The sequence below is a fragment of the Pseudorca crassidens genome, chromosome 1 (genome assembly GCF_039906515.1).
Source record: "Pseudorca crassidens isolate mPseCra1 chromosome 1, mPseCra1.hap1, whole genome shotgun sequence".
Lineage (NCBI taxonomy): Eukaryota > Metazoa > Chordata > Mammalia > Artiodactyla > Delphinidae > Pseudorca > Pseudorca crassidens.
This window is the reverse complement of record NC_090296.1, coordinates 137,370,830-137,391,459: the sequence shown is the minus strand read 5'-3', so window position 1 is coordinate 137,391,459 and position 20,630 is coordinate 137,370,830. Positions and strand designations below refer to the sequence as shown.

Below are 20,630 nucleotides of genomic sequence, written 5' to 3'. Positions count from 1 at the left end.
TTAGCTGGGATAGCGGAAGAGTGTGCTGGAGAGGGATGGGGTAGGCAGGGATCAGCCCACCTGTGCAGGCACAGGCCCGGACCCTCTCCACATCCCTGTGGAGGAGCCCCCGGGCTTTCATTACAAGCGTCAGACGGTTCCCCCCGAGCAAGTGCTGGTGGGATGGCATGTCAGTGTCTCTGGAGGAGCAGCCCTGACACCTCCCAACAGTCTGACAAACGGTTAAGTAGTGGTTTCAGCTTGGGTTGAGGATGAGAACATGTGTGTTCTTTCATGTTCATGTTCTTTTCATGTTACTCGAGAGATGTCATGACCTTTTGCACTGTCACCCAACCCCTACCCTGTGCCCCGTGAAACACAGTCCCAGACGTTCACTGCCTTTTTAAAAAAATTGAAGCGTAGTGAATATAGTGTTGAGTTAGTTTCAAGCGCACAGCGGAGTGATTCAGTTATACACACATGAATCAGATTCTTTTCCATTATAGGTTATTATGAGCTATGGAATATAGTTCCTGTGCTATCCAGTAGGTCCCTGTTGTTTATCTGTTTTATATAGTAGTGTGTTAATCCCAACTTCCGAATTTATCTCCCCACCTCCATCCCCTTTGGTAACCGTGTAAGTAACCGAAGTTTTCTATGTCGGTGAGTCTATTTATATGTGGCAAATAAGTTCATTTGTATCCAATTCTTTTGAACCAGCTTTACAACAAATGCTAAAGGAATTTATCTAGGCAGAAAAGAAAAGGCCACAACTAGAAACAAAATTACAAAATGTATCCTTTTTTTTTTTAGATTCCGTAAGTAAGTGATATCATGTGATATTTGTCTTTCTCTGTCTGACTCAGTTCACTTAGTATGATAATCTCTAGGTCCATCCATGTTGCTGCAAATGGCATTTTTTCACTTTCTGATGACTGAGTAAAATGTCTTAAAGAAGCAAGACTCTTTACAGATGCAGATGGATTTGTGTGTGTGTTTGATTTGGGCTGCCCAACATCTGAAACCCCTTCTAGGTTTGGGGTGCTTCTCATCGAATGTTTTGGGGAAGGGCTCAGAGCCACTTTCATGTGGTGGAAAGCCAATATGTACTCCCTTTCTGAGCCCTGGAAGTTAGGGCACGAGGATTTGCTAGGCAGGGGCCATCCCTTTACATCTACATCAAGTGAGGCAAAGAAGCGGGAGTGGAGAATTCATATTAGAAGCAGCTACATTTAGGGGCTGGGGTCGGAGGTGTCGGTGGGGCCAGTTTTCCTGGGAAGCAGAGGCCATGCCAGACTTTTCCTGGGGTGAGAGATTGACTGAGATTCTGTGCCTCAGCATTCTTTGGTCTCCAGTGATTTTTCCAGCCTGATTCTCCAATCTGTGGTCTGATCCTGAGAGCTGCTTGCTATTATTTTAATAAATTCCTTTTCTGCTAAATTTAGACAGGGATCATTTCCATTATTTGTAAGTGATGACCCCAACACATTCATCTGTGTCCATGGCTCGATCACTGTCTGCTGGCCACTGAGATAATAGCCTTGACTTAAAAGCTTTGGCCAGGCATCTAAGTGTCCAGGCCACTAGTCAGCTGAATGGAATCTCCTGTTTAACACTGACTCTTAGCCATGCAGCTGCTCTTCTTTTCTTCCTTTTTTGAAATATCATCTTCATGCTGGCTCCTGCACATGTGTCTCTCTAATGACTTGCAGTACTTCAGAGCTCCCGGTTATTAAGTGAATTAGATGTAGGTTCAGTGACCTGAATGGTAGGCCAGTAGGTCAAGTGGCCTGAGCACTGTCTGAGTTAGGCCCTGGTCTGGGATTCCTTGGCCATTTGTTGGAGGCATGTCTGTCCTTTTGCTCCCAATTAATTTAGTACACACCACTTTGTAAAGTGCCAGTGTGCGCAGAGGTAGGCCGTGTGTTCATGTCCTGCGAACGTTAAAGACCCTGACGGTTTCAACTCTGGATCCCTCTGCCAATCCCAACAGAAGGGGAGAGACTTCTTATGCGGTAGCTTTCTGTGTGCCCCTTTGGATTCAGGATTCTTTAATCTTTTTATTTTTTTCTTTTGGAGGCTGTGTGAGGTAGGGTGGAAGAAGAGGAGGTGAGATGGGAGAAGTAAAGGTTAAGCTTCATTATCTTTTAAGATAAAAACTTTGAACTTAACCTGATGAAATTAGACTTCTACATGTGTCTGAGCACCAAAAATGTCCCATGTGTATTCTCACCATTTACTAAATATATAAGATCATATGTGTGTGTGGCCACTCACTCCAGAGCAGAGTTTTAACTCCTAAACAGCCATGGTTACACTTTTTCTCATTTCTCTTATCACCTCGTAGAAACATGTAAGTTATCATAGACTTCCAGTTGTAGACGAGTAATTATATCCATTCAGGGCCTTCCCTGGTGGTCCAGTGGTAAAGAAGCCGCCTTCCAATACAGGGGATGTGGGTTCGATCCCTGGTCGGGGAACTAGGATCCCACATGCCGCGAGGCAACTAAGCCCGCGCGCCACAACTACTGAGCTCGGGTGGCTCAACGAGAGAGCCCGTGTGCTGCAAACTATAGAGCCCCTGCACTCTGGAGCCTGAGTGCCACAACTAGAGGGAGAAAACCCGCACACCACAACTAGAGAGAAGCCCGCGTGCCACAGCAAAGAGCCTGTGCGCCGTGACTAGAGGGAGAAAACCCGCACACCGCAACTAGAGAGAAGCCCGCGTGCCACAGCGAAGAGCCTGCGTGCCGCAACAGAAGATCCCGCATGCCTCAACGAAGACCCCGCGTGCCGCAGCTAAGACACAATGTGGCCAAAACAAGAAAAAAAAATTATATTGGCTCAAAGAGAATTTAGGAAGGAAAGAGAGATGTGCTTCTGTTTGGAAACAAAACACAAACTTGGACTCTCTAACATGCCACATTGACACCTGCTCTTGTGAAACCAGTGTTGCCATTGCTCTCAAGGCTGCATCTGGGTTGTGTGTCAGTCCCAGTCCAATAAGTGTGCTGACACCTATATGTCTGTCCACCTCCCCAATTCCCACACAGGGCTTACACGGCTTGCTAAAAAGAGAGGCTCACGTTCAATCTTTTGACAAGCACAATTTTTTTTTTAATTGAAGTGTAGTTGATTTACAGTGCTGTGTTAATTTCTGCTGTACAGCAAAGTGATGGTTGTACATATATATATATACACATTCTTTTTCATATTCTTTTTCATTATGGTTTATCACAGGGTATTGAATATACAGTAGGACTTTGTTGTTTATCCATTCTATATCTAATAGTTTGCATCTGCTAACCCCAAACTCCCAATCCATCCCTCCCTCACATCCCCTCCCCCTTGGCAACCACAAGTCTGTTCTCTATCAGCAAGCCCAATTTTATTGTTAAAATATGTGGAATCTAAAAAATGATACAAATGAACTTATTTACAAAACAGAAACAGACTCATAGATTTAGAAAACAAATTTACAGTTACCAAAGGGGAAAGGTGGGGTGAGGGATAAATTAGGAGTTTGGGATTAACATATACACACTACTATACATAAAATATACAATCAACAAGGACCTACTGTATAGTACAGGGAACTCTACTCAGTATTCTGTCATAACCTAAATGGGAAAAGAATCAGAAAAAGAATAGATATAGGTATATGTATAACTGAATCACTTTGCTGTACACCTGAAACTAACAGCATTGTAAATCAACTATACTGCAATATAAAATAAAAAATAATAATAATAATTGGAAAAAAAGTGCATGACTTTTGTTCACTTTGCCTCTGTCACTTTTGAGATTCACTTGCCTCTGACCAAGGAGATTCCTTTGTCTCTGACCCACGTCTGTGTTCTCTTTGCAGGGAAGAGCGATCCCTTTTGCTTGTTGGAGTTGGGAAATGACCGACTTCAGACACATACCATTTACAAAAACCTCAACCCTGAGTGGAACAAAGTTTTTACATTGTAAGTACTTTAGCCCCTGGAATATCAAAGAGCAGCTTTAACTCAGAGACCAATTATCCCTGATATGTTTGGGGCAGTCTGGGGCTCTTGAGTGGAACTTTCTGTCCATTTTTATGGGCAAAGAGTGAGTTTATTGTTTTTCTTTTTCTGAAAACCTTTTATGCTTTCATTTTATAGAGTATAGTGTTAATAATAGAAGAGACCATTTGGAACTGCAAGGGAGTGTTATAGGAGAGGCATTTGTAAAGTAGGTCTTTTAGTGACTAAATTAATCTGTGAGTAGAAGGAAGCTTCCATAAATCCAGACTACTTCATTCCTGGGTTAAAGGAAATTACAAATGTAGACCTGTCTTTAATTCAAGGAGCTTATATGGTACAACATTATTTTAATATCTGAAGGCTTGTATTCTGCCAGAGTCTTTTGGAACATATAGATTATCTGCAATTCCTCAAGGACTCCCAAAGTCCCCTTATATTCCAGATTCTCTGAATGACCTGCTCCGTAGTGATGTTCACTTTTCAGACTCAGGCATTTAGGAGGCTGGGTATATTCCTAGTTTGCTTTAGATTCCAAGGCGTCTGGCCATCAAAGGGGAGGCCCCTTTTTGAATTTGGGTGAAATGGTGGTACCCCGGCCTCACAACACTGAAAAAATGCTCTGTCTGTGCTTATAACTGAAAGAATATAGTTCGTATTGAATGGAATTGGTGGTTCCCAAGCAGAAACTTCCCAAGGATCTATGAGAAGAGGATTAACTGTGCTAAGCAGGTTTGCAAATTGCCATATGCAAGTCTCTGGTTTGGTCAACACCCTGCCAATGACCATGGCTCCGTGTTTCATCGTAGCCAATGTCTGGCTTCCGGTCAACGTAAAAACTGTTTATAAGGATGTAAATATGCATGAGACTTTTAGTACTCTGTGTTTCAACAATAGGATGCTTTCTAGGGATCTCGGCAAACAGTGATTTTGACCTTTGACCTTTTTTTTTTTTTTTTTGGGAATTCTTCATTAGTTTAAAGTAAAGTAAATCTGATTTTTGTTCTTCTCATTTGGAAGCTACTTTGAAATCAGTGTCCTCCTTATTCTGTCCCCTGTTCTCTTTCTTTATCCTGTTTCTTTAACAGTTCTGCCCTTGAGGACACATATACATGGAAAATGTCATAGTAAAAAAGTTGACTTTTTTTTCCATATGGATGTCTGAATCTTCTCTGATGGAAGGTTTGGGAATAGTCAGTTTGATTTAATTTTTGGAATTTAATTAAATGGTACTTTTATACTCTGAGGACATACAGATTTAATTAGTGAAACCGTGTTTTCAGATCTTCATGGAACAGACTTCACTTTTGTGTTTTTGTATCTAACGCATGGTGTGTTTCTTGTTTCAGTCCCGTTAAAGATATTCATGATGTTTTGGAAGTGACTGTGTTTGATGAAGATGGAGATAAACCCCCTGATTTTCTTGGGAAAGTTGCCATTCCCTTGCTGTCTGTAAGTTACCTTCGTTAATATACAGTGTGTGAGTCATTTTACAGTTGACAAGTTTCTATGGTCTAGAGTTGCTTTATCTTTGTCAATCTGGGGGCGGGGGGGAATCCTCCCAGCTATAGCAGGAAACAGCTGTTTTATTCCTTATCCTTCTCCAGTATTTTCAGTAGTTTCAGATGTAAAGTCACATAATTTTCTCTGTGTGTCAATTGCGTATTGATTTAACCAACCAAAACATTTTGACCGGTCTTTCAATCCACACTCAGTCTTTCCCTCTTAAGATAGGAGTTTCTCTTTTGTTTCAGGGAATACATATCTATGACTGATTTTCCATTGGTGAATGAAAAACATCCATGTTTTTCTTCATTGCTTCCTTACTGCCCATTTCTTCAAAGATTACTTGCTGGTAACTGCATAGTTGTTCTCGATTCCACTAAAGACCATTTTCTCAAAAATTCTGTTTGTCTTTTTAGTAGTCCCGTTTGTTTTCAGTCTCCAAAAGTGCTTTGTGGGAGAAAGCAGAGAGCCTCTCTTGGAAAAAGAGTGCTGTTTTGGTAGTCCCCTTAAAAGGTAATGTGTCAGAGTGAGCTTAGAGCTGAATGAAAATAAAATACCCTATAAAATTCAGGGCATCATATAATGTCTTTACATGGGCAAAGGTAGAAAGCTGGGATCTGAATTCACCTATTAATTGGGCATTTATGTTTATGCCAAATGTACTCTTCTAGAGGAGAAAATTTCAGTTTTTCATCCAACCATTCATACAATGTGTGGTAGAGTTGTAACGGCGTTTATCAGTGAGGAAGGCTTTATTTCTTTCTTCCCAAAGACTTATTTTCCCAAAGCTCTTAGTGCATTTTTGTGGCTGGAGCAGTCTGTAATTTATCTATGAGATTAGACTAGCTCACATGGTGTTTACAGAGGGGGAAACATTGCACCTCTCAATATCTCTTATCTTTTTGATTGCTTGGTTAATTTCTCCCCAAGTTCTCATATCCCTGATGTTACTTGAAGAGCATGGTGGAGCAGCTGCTCCCTTGCAGAGCCGGCTGCTGCCGAATGTTCTGAGCCACCAGCAACAAGCCACGCCGGCTCTCAGAGAGGAGATGGTGATGTGGGATGTCCCTCCTTTTTTTTTTTATTACAACTTTGTCCGTTATTCCTAAAAGCATACATGTAACAAGAACATGGCGCACAATTTTAAAGAGGTCTAAAGGGACAAGGAACCAAAGCTCTCCATTAGAATTTAGTGTCCTTTCTCTCTAACATTTATTTTTTTTGGACATTTCTCCTCTTGTTTTATAGATAAATCCTTAGTAGCATATTTGATTCCTTGCTGGGTGAACGCCACTTCATATCTTTATTAACCTCCCTCTGTTTCGCATGTAAACATTTTGTGTGTTTGGTCTTCCTAGAATACCAACAAGTTGACTGACTTTCTTTCCTCCCTCCCAAGGAATGTACAATCGCTATACGCTGTGGAGTTAGATCTAAGAAATTACCTCTGGCTAAATCAGGTTTAGGTTTTCTCAACCTCAGCACTCCTGACATTGTTGGACGGATCGTTCTCTGCTGCGGGGACTGTCCTATGCACTGTATGAAGTTTAGCAGCATCCCTGACCTCTACCCACTAGATGCCAGTAGCACCTATCCACCCATCACTGTTGTGATAACCAAAGATGTCTTGCAACATCGCCCAGTGCTCTGAAGGGGGCAGAGTCACTCCCGGTGGAGTGGAGAACCATTGACCTAAATTAATAGAGCTTTCAAACTATATCCTTCAAAATACAAGATAGAGTGATTTGTGAAAGACTTTGTTTCAATGCAAGCAAGCCCATTAGCCCCCTTAATTTTTCAGGTTGCTGATAAGCTGCCCCACAATCTAAGCATTCATTTGATAAATATTTATCAAGTGTTCAGTGTGTGCCAAGAATTGTTTGAGGTGGTAATGTTCTAACAATGATTGCAGTGAAGCTATGTCCTCTCCTGGAACTTATCTTTTGATTGCAGGAGGCAATATACAAACCAGAAAAAAAAAAAAAAAAAAAAAAAGCAATGCACAGTAGGTTAGATGGTGAAAAGTGCTATGTAGAAAATGAAGCAGGGGGAGGGGCCTCCAAGAGGATGTGTGTGGGGAAGGGATGCAGTTTTCCGTGGTTCAGGCAGCGATTACCTCACTGGAAAGGGAACATTTGACTGAGAACTTAAGTAAGGAAAGGGAGAAAACCAGGAGGATATCTGGGGAAACTCTTCCAGGCAGGAAATCTTCAAGTTCAGAGGTTCCAAGGCCAGGCCTTGACTGTCAAATTCCAAAAATAGCAGAGCAATGTGGTTGGAATAGAGTGAGTAGAGAATAGCAAATGTGAGATAGGAAAGAATAGGGGATAGGGTGGCATGGAAGAGGACCTTGTAGGACGCTGACAACCTGAAAGTTAGAAGGACTTTGGCTCTTTCTTAGTGGTGATGGGAAACCACAGGGAGGTTTCTAGCCGGGGAGTGTTTGATTTGGTTTATACTGCTTGTTTCTAATATAAATGTAGCACGTGGAGAAACAAGCCCAGATCTGAAAGGTCTCCACTGTGTAAAGGCAGTGTGGCCTGAGCCATGTCTCCCCTTAGGGACTTTGAGGGCCCAGGGATGTTGAGCTGAATAAGACATTTCAGTAGTTGTTGTTCAGCATGGCTGTTTCAGTTCATATTTATTTCTGCTGCTTTGACCAGTAGATTGGGAAAGTGATCAGATCTTACGTTAAGATCTGTGTGGGCTCTTCCCGATACACCCGCAACATACCTTCTCCAAATGAAATGATTCCCTACCTAAAGTGTAGATATAAATGTGATAGAAAAAAAGGCCATAACCCTCAGTATCTGTAACAGGCAAATTTTGTTTGTTATTTCATTGATCATTTGATTTTTTAAAAAAGTTATATTACTTATATCTATAGTATTTATATTTATAAATTTTGTTTATATTTATAATTATTTTAAAATAATTCTAACTTGTGATTTAGAGGGTATATTTTAAAATGTATTTAGATCTAGGTTTTTTCTTTATTTAATGTCTATTGAGCAATACTTACCTAGAGCCCTGTGCTGTGCACTTACCATCATTAATTCTATGACAGCCTAATGAGGCATGCTTTATTATTATGACCATCTACAAATGAGGAAACTGAGAGGCAAAGGAAGACCTGTAGCTGGTAAGTAGGGGAGGCTGGGTTTGAATTAGGCAGTCTCATATCAGAGCCATCCTAAGAGGATGCTGTGCTGCCATAGTGAGTAGCTGTTAAGTAAATATTGTGCCAAAAGCCATAACCAAGATCTGTTTTTTGCAGCCACTGGGCTCAGTGCAGTGGAGGTGGGGGGCAGGGGGGCAGGTGGGATACAGAGTTAAGTAAAGACTTGCATTTCATGGGAGATGCCTGTGAGATGACCAAAAATATTAGGTGCCCTATAAAAGGAAGAGGAAAATGCAAGGTGGGAGGGCTGAATTTAACTTTGGGAAGACTTTAGAAAGTGGGGAGTCTGAGCTGGCCAGGAAGGAGTATGGTGTTGATAGGGACTGCTGGGTGAGGTGAAGAATGAAGGCCATTCCAAGCAGAGGGGAAAGCATGAGCAGAGGAACAGCAGGGTAAAGGAGAGGCCACATTCTGGAAGCAAAGAGCAGCCTTGGTGCCTAGCTCTCAGTGTGAACAGGGAGGCTGGAGAGTGCAGCTCAGGAGGGGTGGAGAGAGTTTGGGGCCTGTTCTGTGAGGGGGGATTATCTGCAGGCTTTGGCATGGATATAACAGAGCAGTTAACTAGGAAGAAAGTTTGGCTCCTGTGTGAAGCAATTATAGGGGAGGAAGACTTCCTGGAGGAATTGGTTGCAACTCCAGAAAAAAAGCATCAAGGAGAAAACCCTTCAATTCTGTGTTCTATGCCTCTTAGGAAAAGGATTTATTTCCCTGCTTTTTTAATATTTTTAGTCATAAAAATGGATTCGTTGGTGCTTCACTATTACCTCTATAGGATATGGAACAGTGTCCTATAATACCTTGTTTCGTATTTAAAAACAAAAATTGTATTTCTTAGAGTGTGCGTAATTTTTGTGAGAACATGTTTTCTTTAATCAAGTCATAAACTAAAACTTGATTTACACTTTCAGAGAAAATGCAAACTACATTTTAAAACGTCTAAGTGGAAAGTATTGAAAGTACTTCAACTTTTACTCTCTCGAAATGGTAATGTGCTAAGTGCATTTCAGCCTGTTAAATAAAGAGCCTGTTCTGAATTCACTATATCTTTTAATCAGGGTGAATATATTGGATGACTCTTGGCTCCCTTAAAATTCATATTCTAAAATCAGTATATTTATTAATGGTGGTGAATTGTTCAAAGCGTATACATGTGCTCAGATATACATCAGAATTGAAAAAATACAGGACAGTGAGCCATCCTTCCATAGATTTCATTTCTGTTCAACTTTTTAAAAAACAGTTTTTTAGAATGATTATATAGATATGCAAAACTTTTTACTCATGATTAAAAGCAGTAGAAAATTGCAGTTGGATTGGATTATAATCTGAAAAAAAATTTTTTCTTTGGCCGCACCACAGAGAACTTCCCCCACCAGGGATCTAACCTGTGCCCCCTGCAGTGGAAGTGTGGAGTCTTAACCACTGTACCACCAGGGAAGTCCTGAAAACTTTTAATATTTGTACATTTCCACATTCTTCCAAAAATCTTCTAATCAATAATATAGTAAATACACATTGGAAAACAGTAGGAATGTTTTAGTTTTAAAACATTCCCAACATAGACATTGTCTCCTAATAATTATCCAGTTCAGTAGATTTATTTTTCATTGCTATTCTCAATTAAGTGATCTTGATTTTGTGGTGAAAATCTGGCTAAGTTCTTCTCATCCTTCTTATTTAAACATGTGTTTACCCTCCTAGAATTAATTATCTAATGGGTCAATTTTGGAAGACTTTGAAAATCAGCTTTCTGTAAAATAGGAAAAGCATCTGTTTGTTGTTATTTCCTACTATCTATGGAGAAGTCATCTCAATTTGATGAGGTCCTACTTTTTTTTTTTTTTTTTTTTTTTTTTTTGCGGTACTCGGGCCTCTCACTGTTGTGGCCTCTCCTGTTGCGGAGCACAGGCTCTGGACGCGCAGGCTCAGCGGCCATGGCTCATGGGCCTAGCCGCTCCGCGGCATGTGGGATCTTCCTGGACTGGGGCACGAACCCGTGTCCCCTGCATCGGCAGGCGGACTCTCAACCACTGCGCCACCAGGGAAGCCCAGGGCCTACATTTTGAAACAAATTTGAGTCCTCTTGTGTAAGCTATGCCAACATGCATATGTGAATTTATATCAGAAGCACAGGCCTTCATGCAGCCCTTAGCTTTCTCTGTGAAGCCAGTGCACGGTAACTAGGTGCACCAATAACAGCCTCACTTAATTAGCTTTATGGGATAAATTTTCTATAATTGCTGTACCAAATAAATGTCCATGCACATCTTCATTTGCATTTCCAATTAAGTATTTGCCCAACTCTCACCTATGATGGATTTTGCACATTGTACTGGACATTCTTAATCATATTTTTTTAAGTTAATGCTGAAATTTTGGCCACTGAAATATATAATATTTATCTTACTTTACATAAATGTTTATGGATGTATAACCAAATACAAAATTTAACAGGGCAAAATGGTGATTTTTGGACACAAACATTCAACTCTCTTCCTCATCTAATCCTGGTCCAACATGTTCATTGAAGTAAAGGAAGATAAGGCACATTTTTCTGTTGGCCTTGGAAACCAGCAAAGGGTGCCATGAATATGCTGGAATTATCATGAACCATAACTGGTGTAGAAGGTGGATGATACTTGGTTACGACAGGCCAAGGGAGAAAGAATGACTAGTGGGATTCCTCTACTGTCCTATAACGGGAAGATAGAAAGTATAAATGTGAGCATATCCTGCATGATGGTAAACGTTGAATAGGTTAAACTTTTCTATTAAATGGAAAAACCTCTCATAATGAGTGAAAGAGTAAAATCTAAGTGCTTCTTCTAGATGAGACACCTCAAACATGGCAATACTAAAATGGATGAACAAAAGTGTAACACATAAATGTAAATAAAAGGTAAGTGAGAAACATACGGAGGAGGCTATTTTATGAGTTACAAAATAATTTAATTATCAATAAGGTTATAAAGACAGGAACTTTTACGTGAATGACTTGCCATGGAAATGTGTGTGTGCATATGTATATACACACATATATATAATATTTGAAACACCAGAAAAATTACAAAATTGGAATCGCAGAAAAATAACATATATTATCTATCTAGCTTTTAAAAATCAAACAAAAAACAAAGCTTTGAGGTGATGTTTTAAAGTGCCAAGTCTTTGAAATTCCAAGTTCCATGAAGTGTATGCTAATAGCGAAAGCCCTTGCACATGATTCCACAGCTACTAAATTTCTGATGATGAAACCCTGGAATCTCTTTTGTTTTTGTTTTTATTTTTTTAACAAGTTCTCAGGTGAATTTTAAACAAACTAAAATGGTGGTTCTTAGACTAGAGAATCAGCCGTAAGCTTTGTCCAACATATGTGTGGGTAGACACACACAGAAATACATAAAATATTCTGTTCACATACCCACTTAACTTGTTTAATTGTTGATTATGTTGTGGGTCCAAAACGCTTCAATAGATTTCAAAAAGGCAGAACCTGTACTGTGATCACAGCACAGAGAAATAAATAACAAAAATGAAACAAGTATCAAAACCCTTGGTAGAAAAAAAATCTCAGGTAGCTAATGTAGATACCAAAACTGCAACTATAAACTTCTTAGAAACTAACAATGAAATACAATATATAAAAACGATGGGTACGGGCCAAAAGTATTATTCAGAGGAAATTTTTTTTGGCTGCACCACAGGGCATGTAGGACCTTAGTTTCCTGACCAGGGATCGAACTTGTGCCCCCTGCAGTGGAAGCACAGTGTCTTAACCACTGGACCACCAGGGAAGTTACGTGAATGGTTTTATAATTGAACAACAAGGTTGAAAATCAATTCAACATCTCAACAAAATGAACTAAAATAAAGAAAACTGAGAAAATTATAAAGAAATTTATGAAGATTAATAAAAGAGCAATTACATAGAAAGTATTTAAACAGTGTATTTGATAAATCCAAGTATTAGTTCCCCCCAAAACCAGTGATACAGGCAAGCCATTTACAAGGCTAATGAAAGAAAGGGAAAACATATGCTATTAAGAATGAATGAACAACAAGAAATATGGGGATTGCTATGAAGAACATAACTAAATTTTACTAAGTATGAGAGAAAACGTTAATAAATATAGAGACATACCTTGGGAAGACTTAGGTATTGTAAAGGTATAAAAATCTCCCCAAGTTAACTAAAAATATAATACAGTACCCCATTTGAAGAAGTTAATGTATAAAAATATCAAGGAAATTATCTTTAAAAACATAATTAGAGGAACTTGAATATCAGGTATTAAATGCACTGTTTAGTGAAAATCATTAATGATGGAAATATCAGAAACAGTTATCAAATAACTCCACCCTTTTCTCCCTGCATACTCCCCTCCCCCCGAATAAGAAAATAACACATTTCAATCATTTAATGAACATGAGTTTTGAAACCTTAACTGCACAGGCAATTCTTAAATGTTATTGAAGTTTATTGAGAACATAAAATGGAAAATGTGTGAAATCATTCCCTGAGACTAAAATAATTCTGATATTAAAAAAAACACATTTAAAAAAAAAGCAAATTATATACCTTTCATGGAACATCAGTAAGATTGAACACATTAGGAAATCTAATTGTGTAATTTATATTATTGAGTTAAGAAAAAAAAGCACCTTGACAATCTCAATAGATGTAGAAGGTGTACTTGATAAAATTTAACATCCATTCTTGATTATGAAAAACTAGTCTAATAAATTAGTAAATGATGAGCAGTGCCTTAACATGATGAATGATATCTATCAGAAGTATCACAAACGTTAAGACTTATTGCTGAAACACTAGAGATAGTTATTCTAGTGTCTCATTTTTTTTTTTTTTTTGGCCACACCTCGTGGCATGTGGAACTTCCCCAACCAGGGGTGGAACCCACACCCTCTGCAGTGGAAGCCTGGAGTCTTAATCACTGGACCACCAGGGAAGCTGCTCTAGTTCCTCATTTTTAAAATGAAAATAACAGTAGTTTCTACTGCTAGGATTGTTGCAAGAATTTAATGAGCTTATATACTTATGAATTAACTATTAAAATTAAACCTTTTAGGTCAGATCCAGCCAATGCAAAAATGTAAGAGAAATAAATGATATTTGAATGAAGGAAACACATTATTTGCAAGTACTAGCTGATAATATCTGTAAATATAAAGAAAATTAATAGACACTGTATTAGAATAAAAAAAGGTCAGTTATGTATAAACAATATCAAAATTAAGAAAATGAAAAACAGTGCCCATACCCAATAGAAATCTTAAAAACCTAAAGAAAAACCTAAAAAAAAAAATCTGAAAAACCTAAAAAAAAATCAAAGAGTATAACAGGAAACAAAAAAATGCTATAATGCTTAACTATGTGAGGAATTTCTGAACTGTACTGAAGGACATAAAAAAAGACTAATTGAGAAATTTAATATATGATAAACTTGAAACATGAAGTCATTGAGAGGATAAACTAAGTGATCACTATATAAGTGATTCTGAGGTAAGTTGGTTGCTTATCCATCAGGGAAAAATGCATCGGCATGTTACACCAAACACAGTAACTATTTCAAGGTGAATTAAAGGTCAAATGCTTGAAACAAAATAAATATTTATTTATTTATAGTTCCATAAATAAAACTATTAAAATAATGGGAAGTGCTACATAAACAAACTGAAAAACAGGAATGATAAAGGAAGAAAGATTTAAGATGTCATGGTGAAAACAAAAATTTCCATAGAAGATTAAAAGACAAAGGATAGGTTGGTAAAAAATACTTGCAGCATAAAACAAATAGATGCCAGCACTAATATAAAAGTGTTTTTTTGATCAATATGGAAAAGACAATTCAACCTAACAGAAAATTTAAATCAAGGAGGCAGAAATCTGTATAGCTAATAAGCATACGAATGGCTCATGCTTTATTCAACCACCATTGTGGTTGTTAAAAATGCAGAAGAGGGGGCTTCCCTGGTGGTGCAGTGCTTAAGAATCTGCCTGCCAATGCAGGGGACACGGGTTCGAGCCCTGGTCCGGGAAGATCCCATATGCCGCAGAGCAACTAAGCCCGTGCGCCATACCTGCTGAGCCTGCGTGCTACATTCTGTGTGCCTAGAGCCCGGACACCACATTGAAGAGTAGCCCCCACTCGCCGCAACTAGAGAAAGCCCGCGAGCTGCAATGAAGACCCAATGCAGCCAAATAAATAAATTTATTTATTTTTTTAAAGTGCAGAAGAGGGAGCCAGATCACCTGGGTTAGCCCCCAGTCTTCTCCATTAACTGGCTGTGTGACTTTTGACACCTTACTTGACATTTCTGTTTCCTCCTCTATGAAATGAAAATTTTCACAGTACCTGTGTTGGAGGTCTGTGGTGAGGATTTAAATGGTTTGGTAAATGTAGAAAGAGTACAGTAGCACACAGTAAGCACTTAAAGTGTAAGCTCTTATCTTCATCACCCTTGTTTTAGTAGCTTAAATTACCAAATTACTTTAAGCAGTCAGATTAAGAAATATAGTCAAGATTTTTCATGAGCAGTGATGATTAAGTGTAGTCAAAGGACTCTCTCAGATGCTTTTGGAGGGAGCATGACCTGCTACCAGCCTCCTATAAGGCACCTTGGATTAAAATTTAATAGACACATATCTCGGAGCATTTATATTCTAGATATCTATTTTAGAGAGGCAGCTGGGGCTTGGAGAGATACAGTAATTACCCATGGTCACACAGATGCTAAACGCCAGAAATGGGAATTAAAGTGAAGTCTGTCTGGTTTCACGGTCCTACCATGGCCCACTGTTAATAAACATACGACAGAAAATGTTCAGTTTCATTAGTTATATAAAAAAAGCACATATTAAAACAACCTGAGGCCATTTTATTCCTATGAAATTGCTGTATATTAAATAAAAATGCCTATGGTTGGCAACATTGGAAGGAAACGGACAGGCTCATTCACTGAGGCTAGGAGTATAAATTAACACAACGTTTTAGGAGAGCAAATTGGCAATACTTGCCGAAACGATAAAAATAGGTGTACCATATGACTCAATAATTCCACCTCTAAGACTTTATTTTTAGGAATGCATCATGGAAGCACAAAGATATCTATGGTGTTTACAGTTGTTAAAAATTGGAAACAATCTTAGTTACAATGGAAGATTGGTTAAGCTAATTATAGAATATTCTTAAGATGAAGAACCATTCTAAATTATGGAGAATCGATTTTTACATTGGAGAGTGTTTCCCATACTTCTTTAAAGTTTAAAACACGAGTGATTAAAAAGTACATAAATGAAAGTAAGACAGAAAAAATCATGTTATTTAATAAGCAATTTCTGTGTACTTGTCACTGTTCTTACTGCTTTTTGCTGATTATTTCACAAAAACTGCTGAGATATGTATCCTTTTTTTTTTAACTCACACTTTACAGATTAGGAAACTGAAGAAGAGAGGAGTTATGTAACTTATCCAAAGTTACCCAGCCACTCTGAGGCAGAACCAGAATTTAAACTCACTTCATCTGCCTCTAAGGAGTCCCAAACTTCATCCAATATACTATGATCCTATTTTCATAAGATAAATATTTATAAAAGTACATTAAAAATTAGAGATCTGTTTGTTAAAAAATGGAATAGTGTAAAAGTTACATTTTTTTTCCTTTTTTTAAGCTATTTTTGTAAATTGTACACCATTCTTACAATTAGTAAATATTACTTTGTAAAGACAGCTTCTATTTCAGGGAGAGGAGTTGATAATACATTTTGGGTACAGCAGGGTTTTCTGCCTTTACCAAAGTTCAGTGCTGGGTTTTGAATTCAGGCAATAGGTGGGTTGGATTGCCTTGCACAGAGAAAGGTGAGTTGTATGTGGAGGGCTGGGGTGATGAGTTCAGTGCTGCCTCTACTGGCTGGCTGGTGGTTGACTGTGTCAGGGCAAACAGTGACCTTATGGGCTTTTCAGTCTCTCGTGCTGTTTGTAACTCCTGCGGTGGTAAACAGGCGTGTTTCCAAGTGGGGATATGAATAGAATCACTACCAAGTAAAGGATATTTACTTTTCTTCTCTCCTAGCCACATATCCCATGTGAATATGTGTCTGTTCACATCACATTTTGTTGGAGTCACCTTGCATGTGCATTAGTGGGGATCACCTGCTGTATTGTTATGTCACATTATTTTCCCTTTTGCATGCAATGAAAAGCTTCTGAAAGAATAACACTTGTTTACACCCAAATGTTCTCCATTTATTCACATGAAGGTCGAATTGGGGGCTGGGGAGGATCAATATGACTCTTCAGTTTGGATTTTGATGTTAAATGTGTATCTTTTCTCCTTAAAGCAACTGATGGTTTTATTCCTTCATATCGATTCTGATTAACTTTGCTGTTGAATCAGTTGATATCTTGTCACATCAAAACTTTACAGTAAAGCATAATAATGAGAATTCTCTTTTTTTTCTTGTTTTTTTTTTAAATAATGAGAATTCTTTAAAAAGAGTTCCAGCTGAGAAAAATATTTTTTCTCTGTCCCACATACTAACCCACATACTAATTTAAAAAGTTTTGTTTTCTAATATAATGAATGTAGTATCTCTTTGGCTCAAAAATTAGTTTTATCACCAAACTTTTTAAAAGTTCTTCATATTTACCATGCTTAAAGCTTGTGTAAGCAGATTTAAAATTCTTTTAGATAGAGAAAAATTGCATAGGTTAAAGATAACTTCAGGTCAGATTAAAATCTAAACCAGACTACCTTCTCTGTAACTAGTTCTCTGGCTCTGAAATCCTGAATCATTACTCAGAAACAGACTTCCTGTGCTCTTTCGTTCGCTGTCTGATGTAACCAAGAATTCACGGTTAGCATGGTTAGCTTTCTGATATATCATTTTGTTTCTGAAAATAATGTAAAGGAACATGGAAATGCCCGTTTCCCTAATTATGGAAGTTTAATTGCTGATTAGGTTAAATCTTTATAACTGTCCTGCAGAGATGCCTTCCCCAAATTATTGCCTGATATCTGTACTCCTCACCTATGGAAAGGCAAGTATGTAAAGGTGTGTGATAAGTCAATTTGAAGAGTTTTCTTGTAACACTAAACTTAAGGACATTATCTATTATTTCCTCCTTCTATCTGAGTGAAATGAAATCCTCCCCGATGTCAGCCCAGGAAGACTCTGCAGTTGAACTTCGAGATTTCCATTTGTCACAATTTGCCTTGGGTGATAGAGTTCTCAGAATTAAACTTAAGTCTTAATTGAAGTGACTATCTCATACCTAAAGACAAAAGTATATATAGATTCTTTGCTCTAAGTTTTCTTTTAGCTGTGCTTTAGTTGTCCTATTTCATAGAGGTTTTAACATTATAAAATGCTAGAAATAATTTTCAGAGTTAAGTATAAATAAATATAGTTCTTGACTGGAAAAATATATGTTTAGCTTTCATTTATTATATAAATACTGTCATGTAGGAGTTTGGCAAGTTGGGGTGTTACCGAACTTTTTATCCTGTATTCATGTGTTTGAAGTTCAATTATATAAACACCATGGAAAATGAAAATATTTAACAAATAGTTTCTTTGGTTACTATCTCAGTGTTTAATTATAACACTAAATATTCAAATGCATTGATCTGTTCTTAACCCAAGCATATCCCAAAGACAAAGTAGTGTATTTCCTCTATCTCTCAGTTTATCTTTTCCCAAAAGATATTCCTTATAGAGGACAGACTGAAAAGTGGAATCAACCAAATATTCATAAATAGAAGGGTTCATAAATTGTGGTTTATTCAGATTTTGAATTTTACATAGCAGTTTAAAGAAATGAGGCTGATCTATATACTAATACAGACACATTACCAAATACTATTGATACATACAGAATGAAATTACAAAATATATACAGTTTGAAACACAAAAAAATGTAAAATACTTTCTTCAAGGATATATTTATGAATATAAATTCTCAATAAAAATTTAGAAAGGGTACGTGCCAAATCCCTATCTAATTTCCTTCTCAGGGAAAGAATTGTGGTTATTTATGGACATTCAAAGGGACTTTTTTATTTCCTATAATTTTTCAATCTTTTTACAAATTTTTAAACTTACAATTTATATATTTTAAAATAATATATGAAAGTGCCAAACATGAGTAGCCTTAATTATATCTCTAGCTTTAAAAACTTCTTTAATGTCCTAGGTGGATTCTGGGCTTTGCTGACACAACTCAAGGACATTGAGCAAGAGGAAACGATCATTTACCCAAAAAAACAAAAAAATTCTTTGACTATAAAATATTTCTTTTTATACTGATACCTCTTGTTCTTCTGTTGCCCTTCTTAACCCTTAAGAAATCATGGAAATTTTAAGATAACAGTACAATGATTATGGGTTGAGGCAAAACTAAACTGGACCAAAGTCAGCTTGGCAAATTGTCATATGCTGTTTTTGTATTTATTTCTTTCAACTTTAACACCCACAATTTATTAAGTGAGACAGTGGATAAAAGAGGAAGCTCAGAATCCTGTTTGGATACCGTTTAGGAAGGAAGCCAGGTCTTTATGGGGTACCCCCTTCCTCTTAGCCACTGGCCAGGAAAGCCATCTTTCTGTTTAAAACCTATTCAATTTGAGAGAGGTGGGGTGACTTTGGGAAGGAAGGTGACCTCTCCCTTGTAAAGTGGAATGGCTCTGTTTCCCCCCCGTGACTTATTCAACTCATCTCCACCACTGTTTATAAGAACACTTGTGCTGGATTCTTGTAGTGACAGCAATAGTCATTTAAAATATGGCTCAGATTTCATGCCCTCAAATTTCCTATGTTATTTCAGATGTTTGATCATTACAATCCCAAATGGAGCTTTTGGTCAGCTCAAGTTTTGCTCTGCCCTGTTGGAGTTAACAGATATGCTTCGAATAAGCCAGAAGTTTAAAAATGCATATACTACCACTCTGTATCATATAAGCATTGCTGCTATCAAATCTGTAAGGAAGATGCCATAATGGGAGCCGAGTCATTTCCAAAATGATACAGGGGATTTTTTCTTAGATGCCTCACACGCTGGGGTCCACAGGTAGATTGGTATGTGGCATTGATGTGACATGCTTGGCTGAGAGATGCTATCAGAAGAAGTTGTTTGTTTTGTAGGTTTATCATCAGCACATTGTTCTTTTGAAATGTTTTTGTATTTTGACCTCAACTTTAGCTGTGCTGATTTATTTAATTTGCATTGCACCTTGGCTGTGAATCACTGGTCATTTTTAGAAAACTCATTCCTTTATTCATTTCTTTAAAATATTTCATAGTATTTGTATAAAATAATATTTGTATAAAATAATATTTTATAAGGCAATATTTTATGAAATATTGTATAAAATATTTTATAATATTTTTATAAAATAAAATACCATTTTATAAATAAATAAAACATCTTATTTTATAACCTTTTTATTTTGGAATAATTCTAGGTTTACAGACAGTTTGCAAAGTGATACAGAGTTTCCATCTATCCTCACCTAGTTTCCTCTAATGTTAACATCTTACATTGCCATGATGCATTTATCAAAACTAAAAAGAAAAGCTGACATTGTACATTACTATTAACTAAACTCTGGTCTTTATTTGGATTTCACCAGTTTTTCCACTAATGTCCTTTTTCTGTTCCAGGATCCAACCCAGGGTACCACATTGCATTTTATCATCTAATCTTAGTCTTCTGACTGTGGCAGTTTCCAAGTTTTTCCTTTTTCCCATGACCTTGGCAATCTTGAGTAGTATTTGCCAGAAATTTTGTAGAATATTCATCATTTTTTAACAAATAAAAGTGTTTAACCTCTGGGATTTTTGAATGAAAACTCTGGTAGGCTTAGTAATCATTTGTACCACTAATTTTCCTCTCGTATATCAGTTTCAGCCTGGTGATGGTTACTTTATCTTCTTATCA

At 37.5% G+C, this 20,630-nt stretch overlaps 1 protein-coding gene across 2 annotated transcripts in view; it reads left to right on the top strand.

Annotated features, from left to right (window-relative positions):
- Positions 1-20,630, top strand: part of MCTP2 (multiple C2 and transmembrane domain containing 2) — a 248,047-nt gene that overhangs the window by 142,725 nt on the left and 84,692 nt on the right. For both annotated transcript variants that reach the window (XM_067695631.1, XM_067695625.1), the window contains 2 exons: positions 3,848-3,950; positions 5,336-5,438. In XM_067695631.1, coding sequence (XP_067551732.1) covers positions 3,848-3,950; positions 5,336-5,438 — 206 coding nt within the window. The remainder of the gene's footprint in view (positions 1-3,847; positions 3,951-5,335; positions 5,439-20,630) is intronic.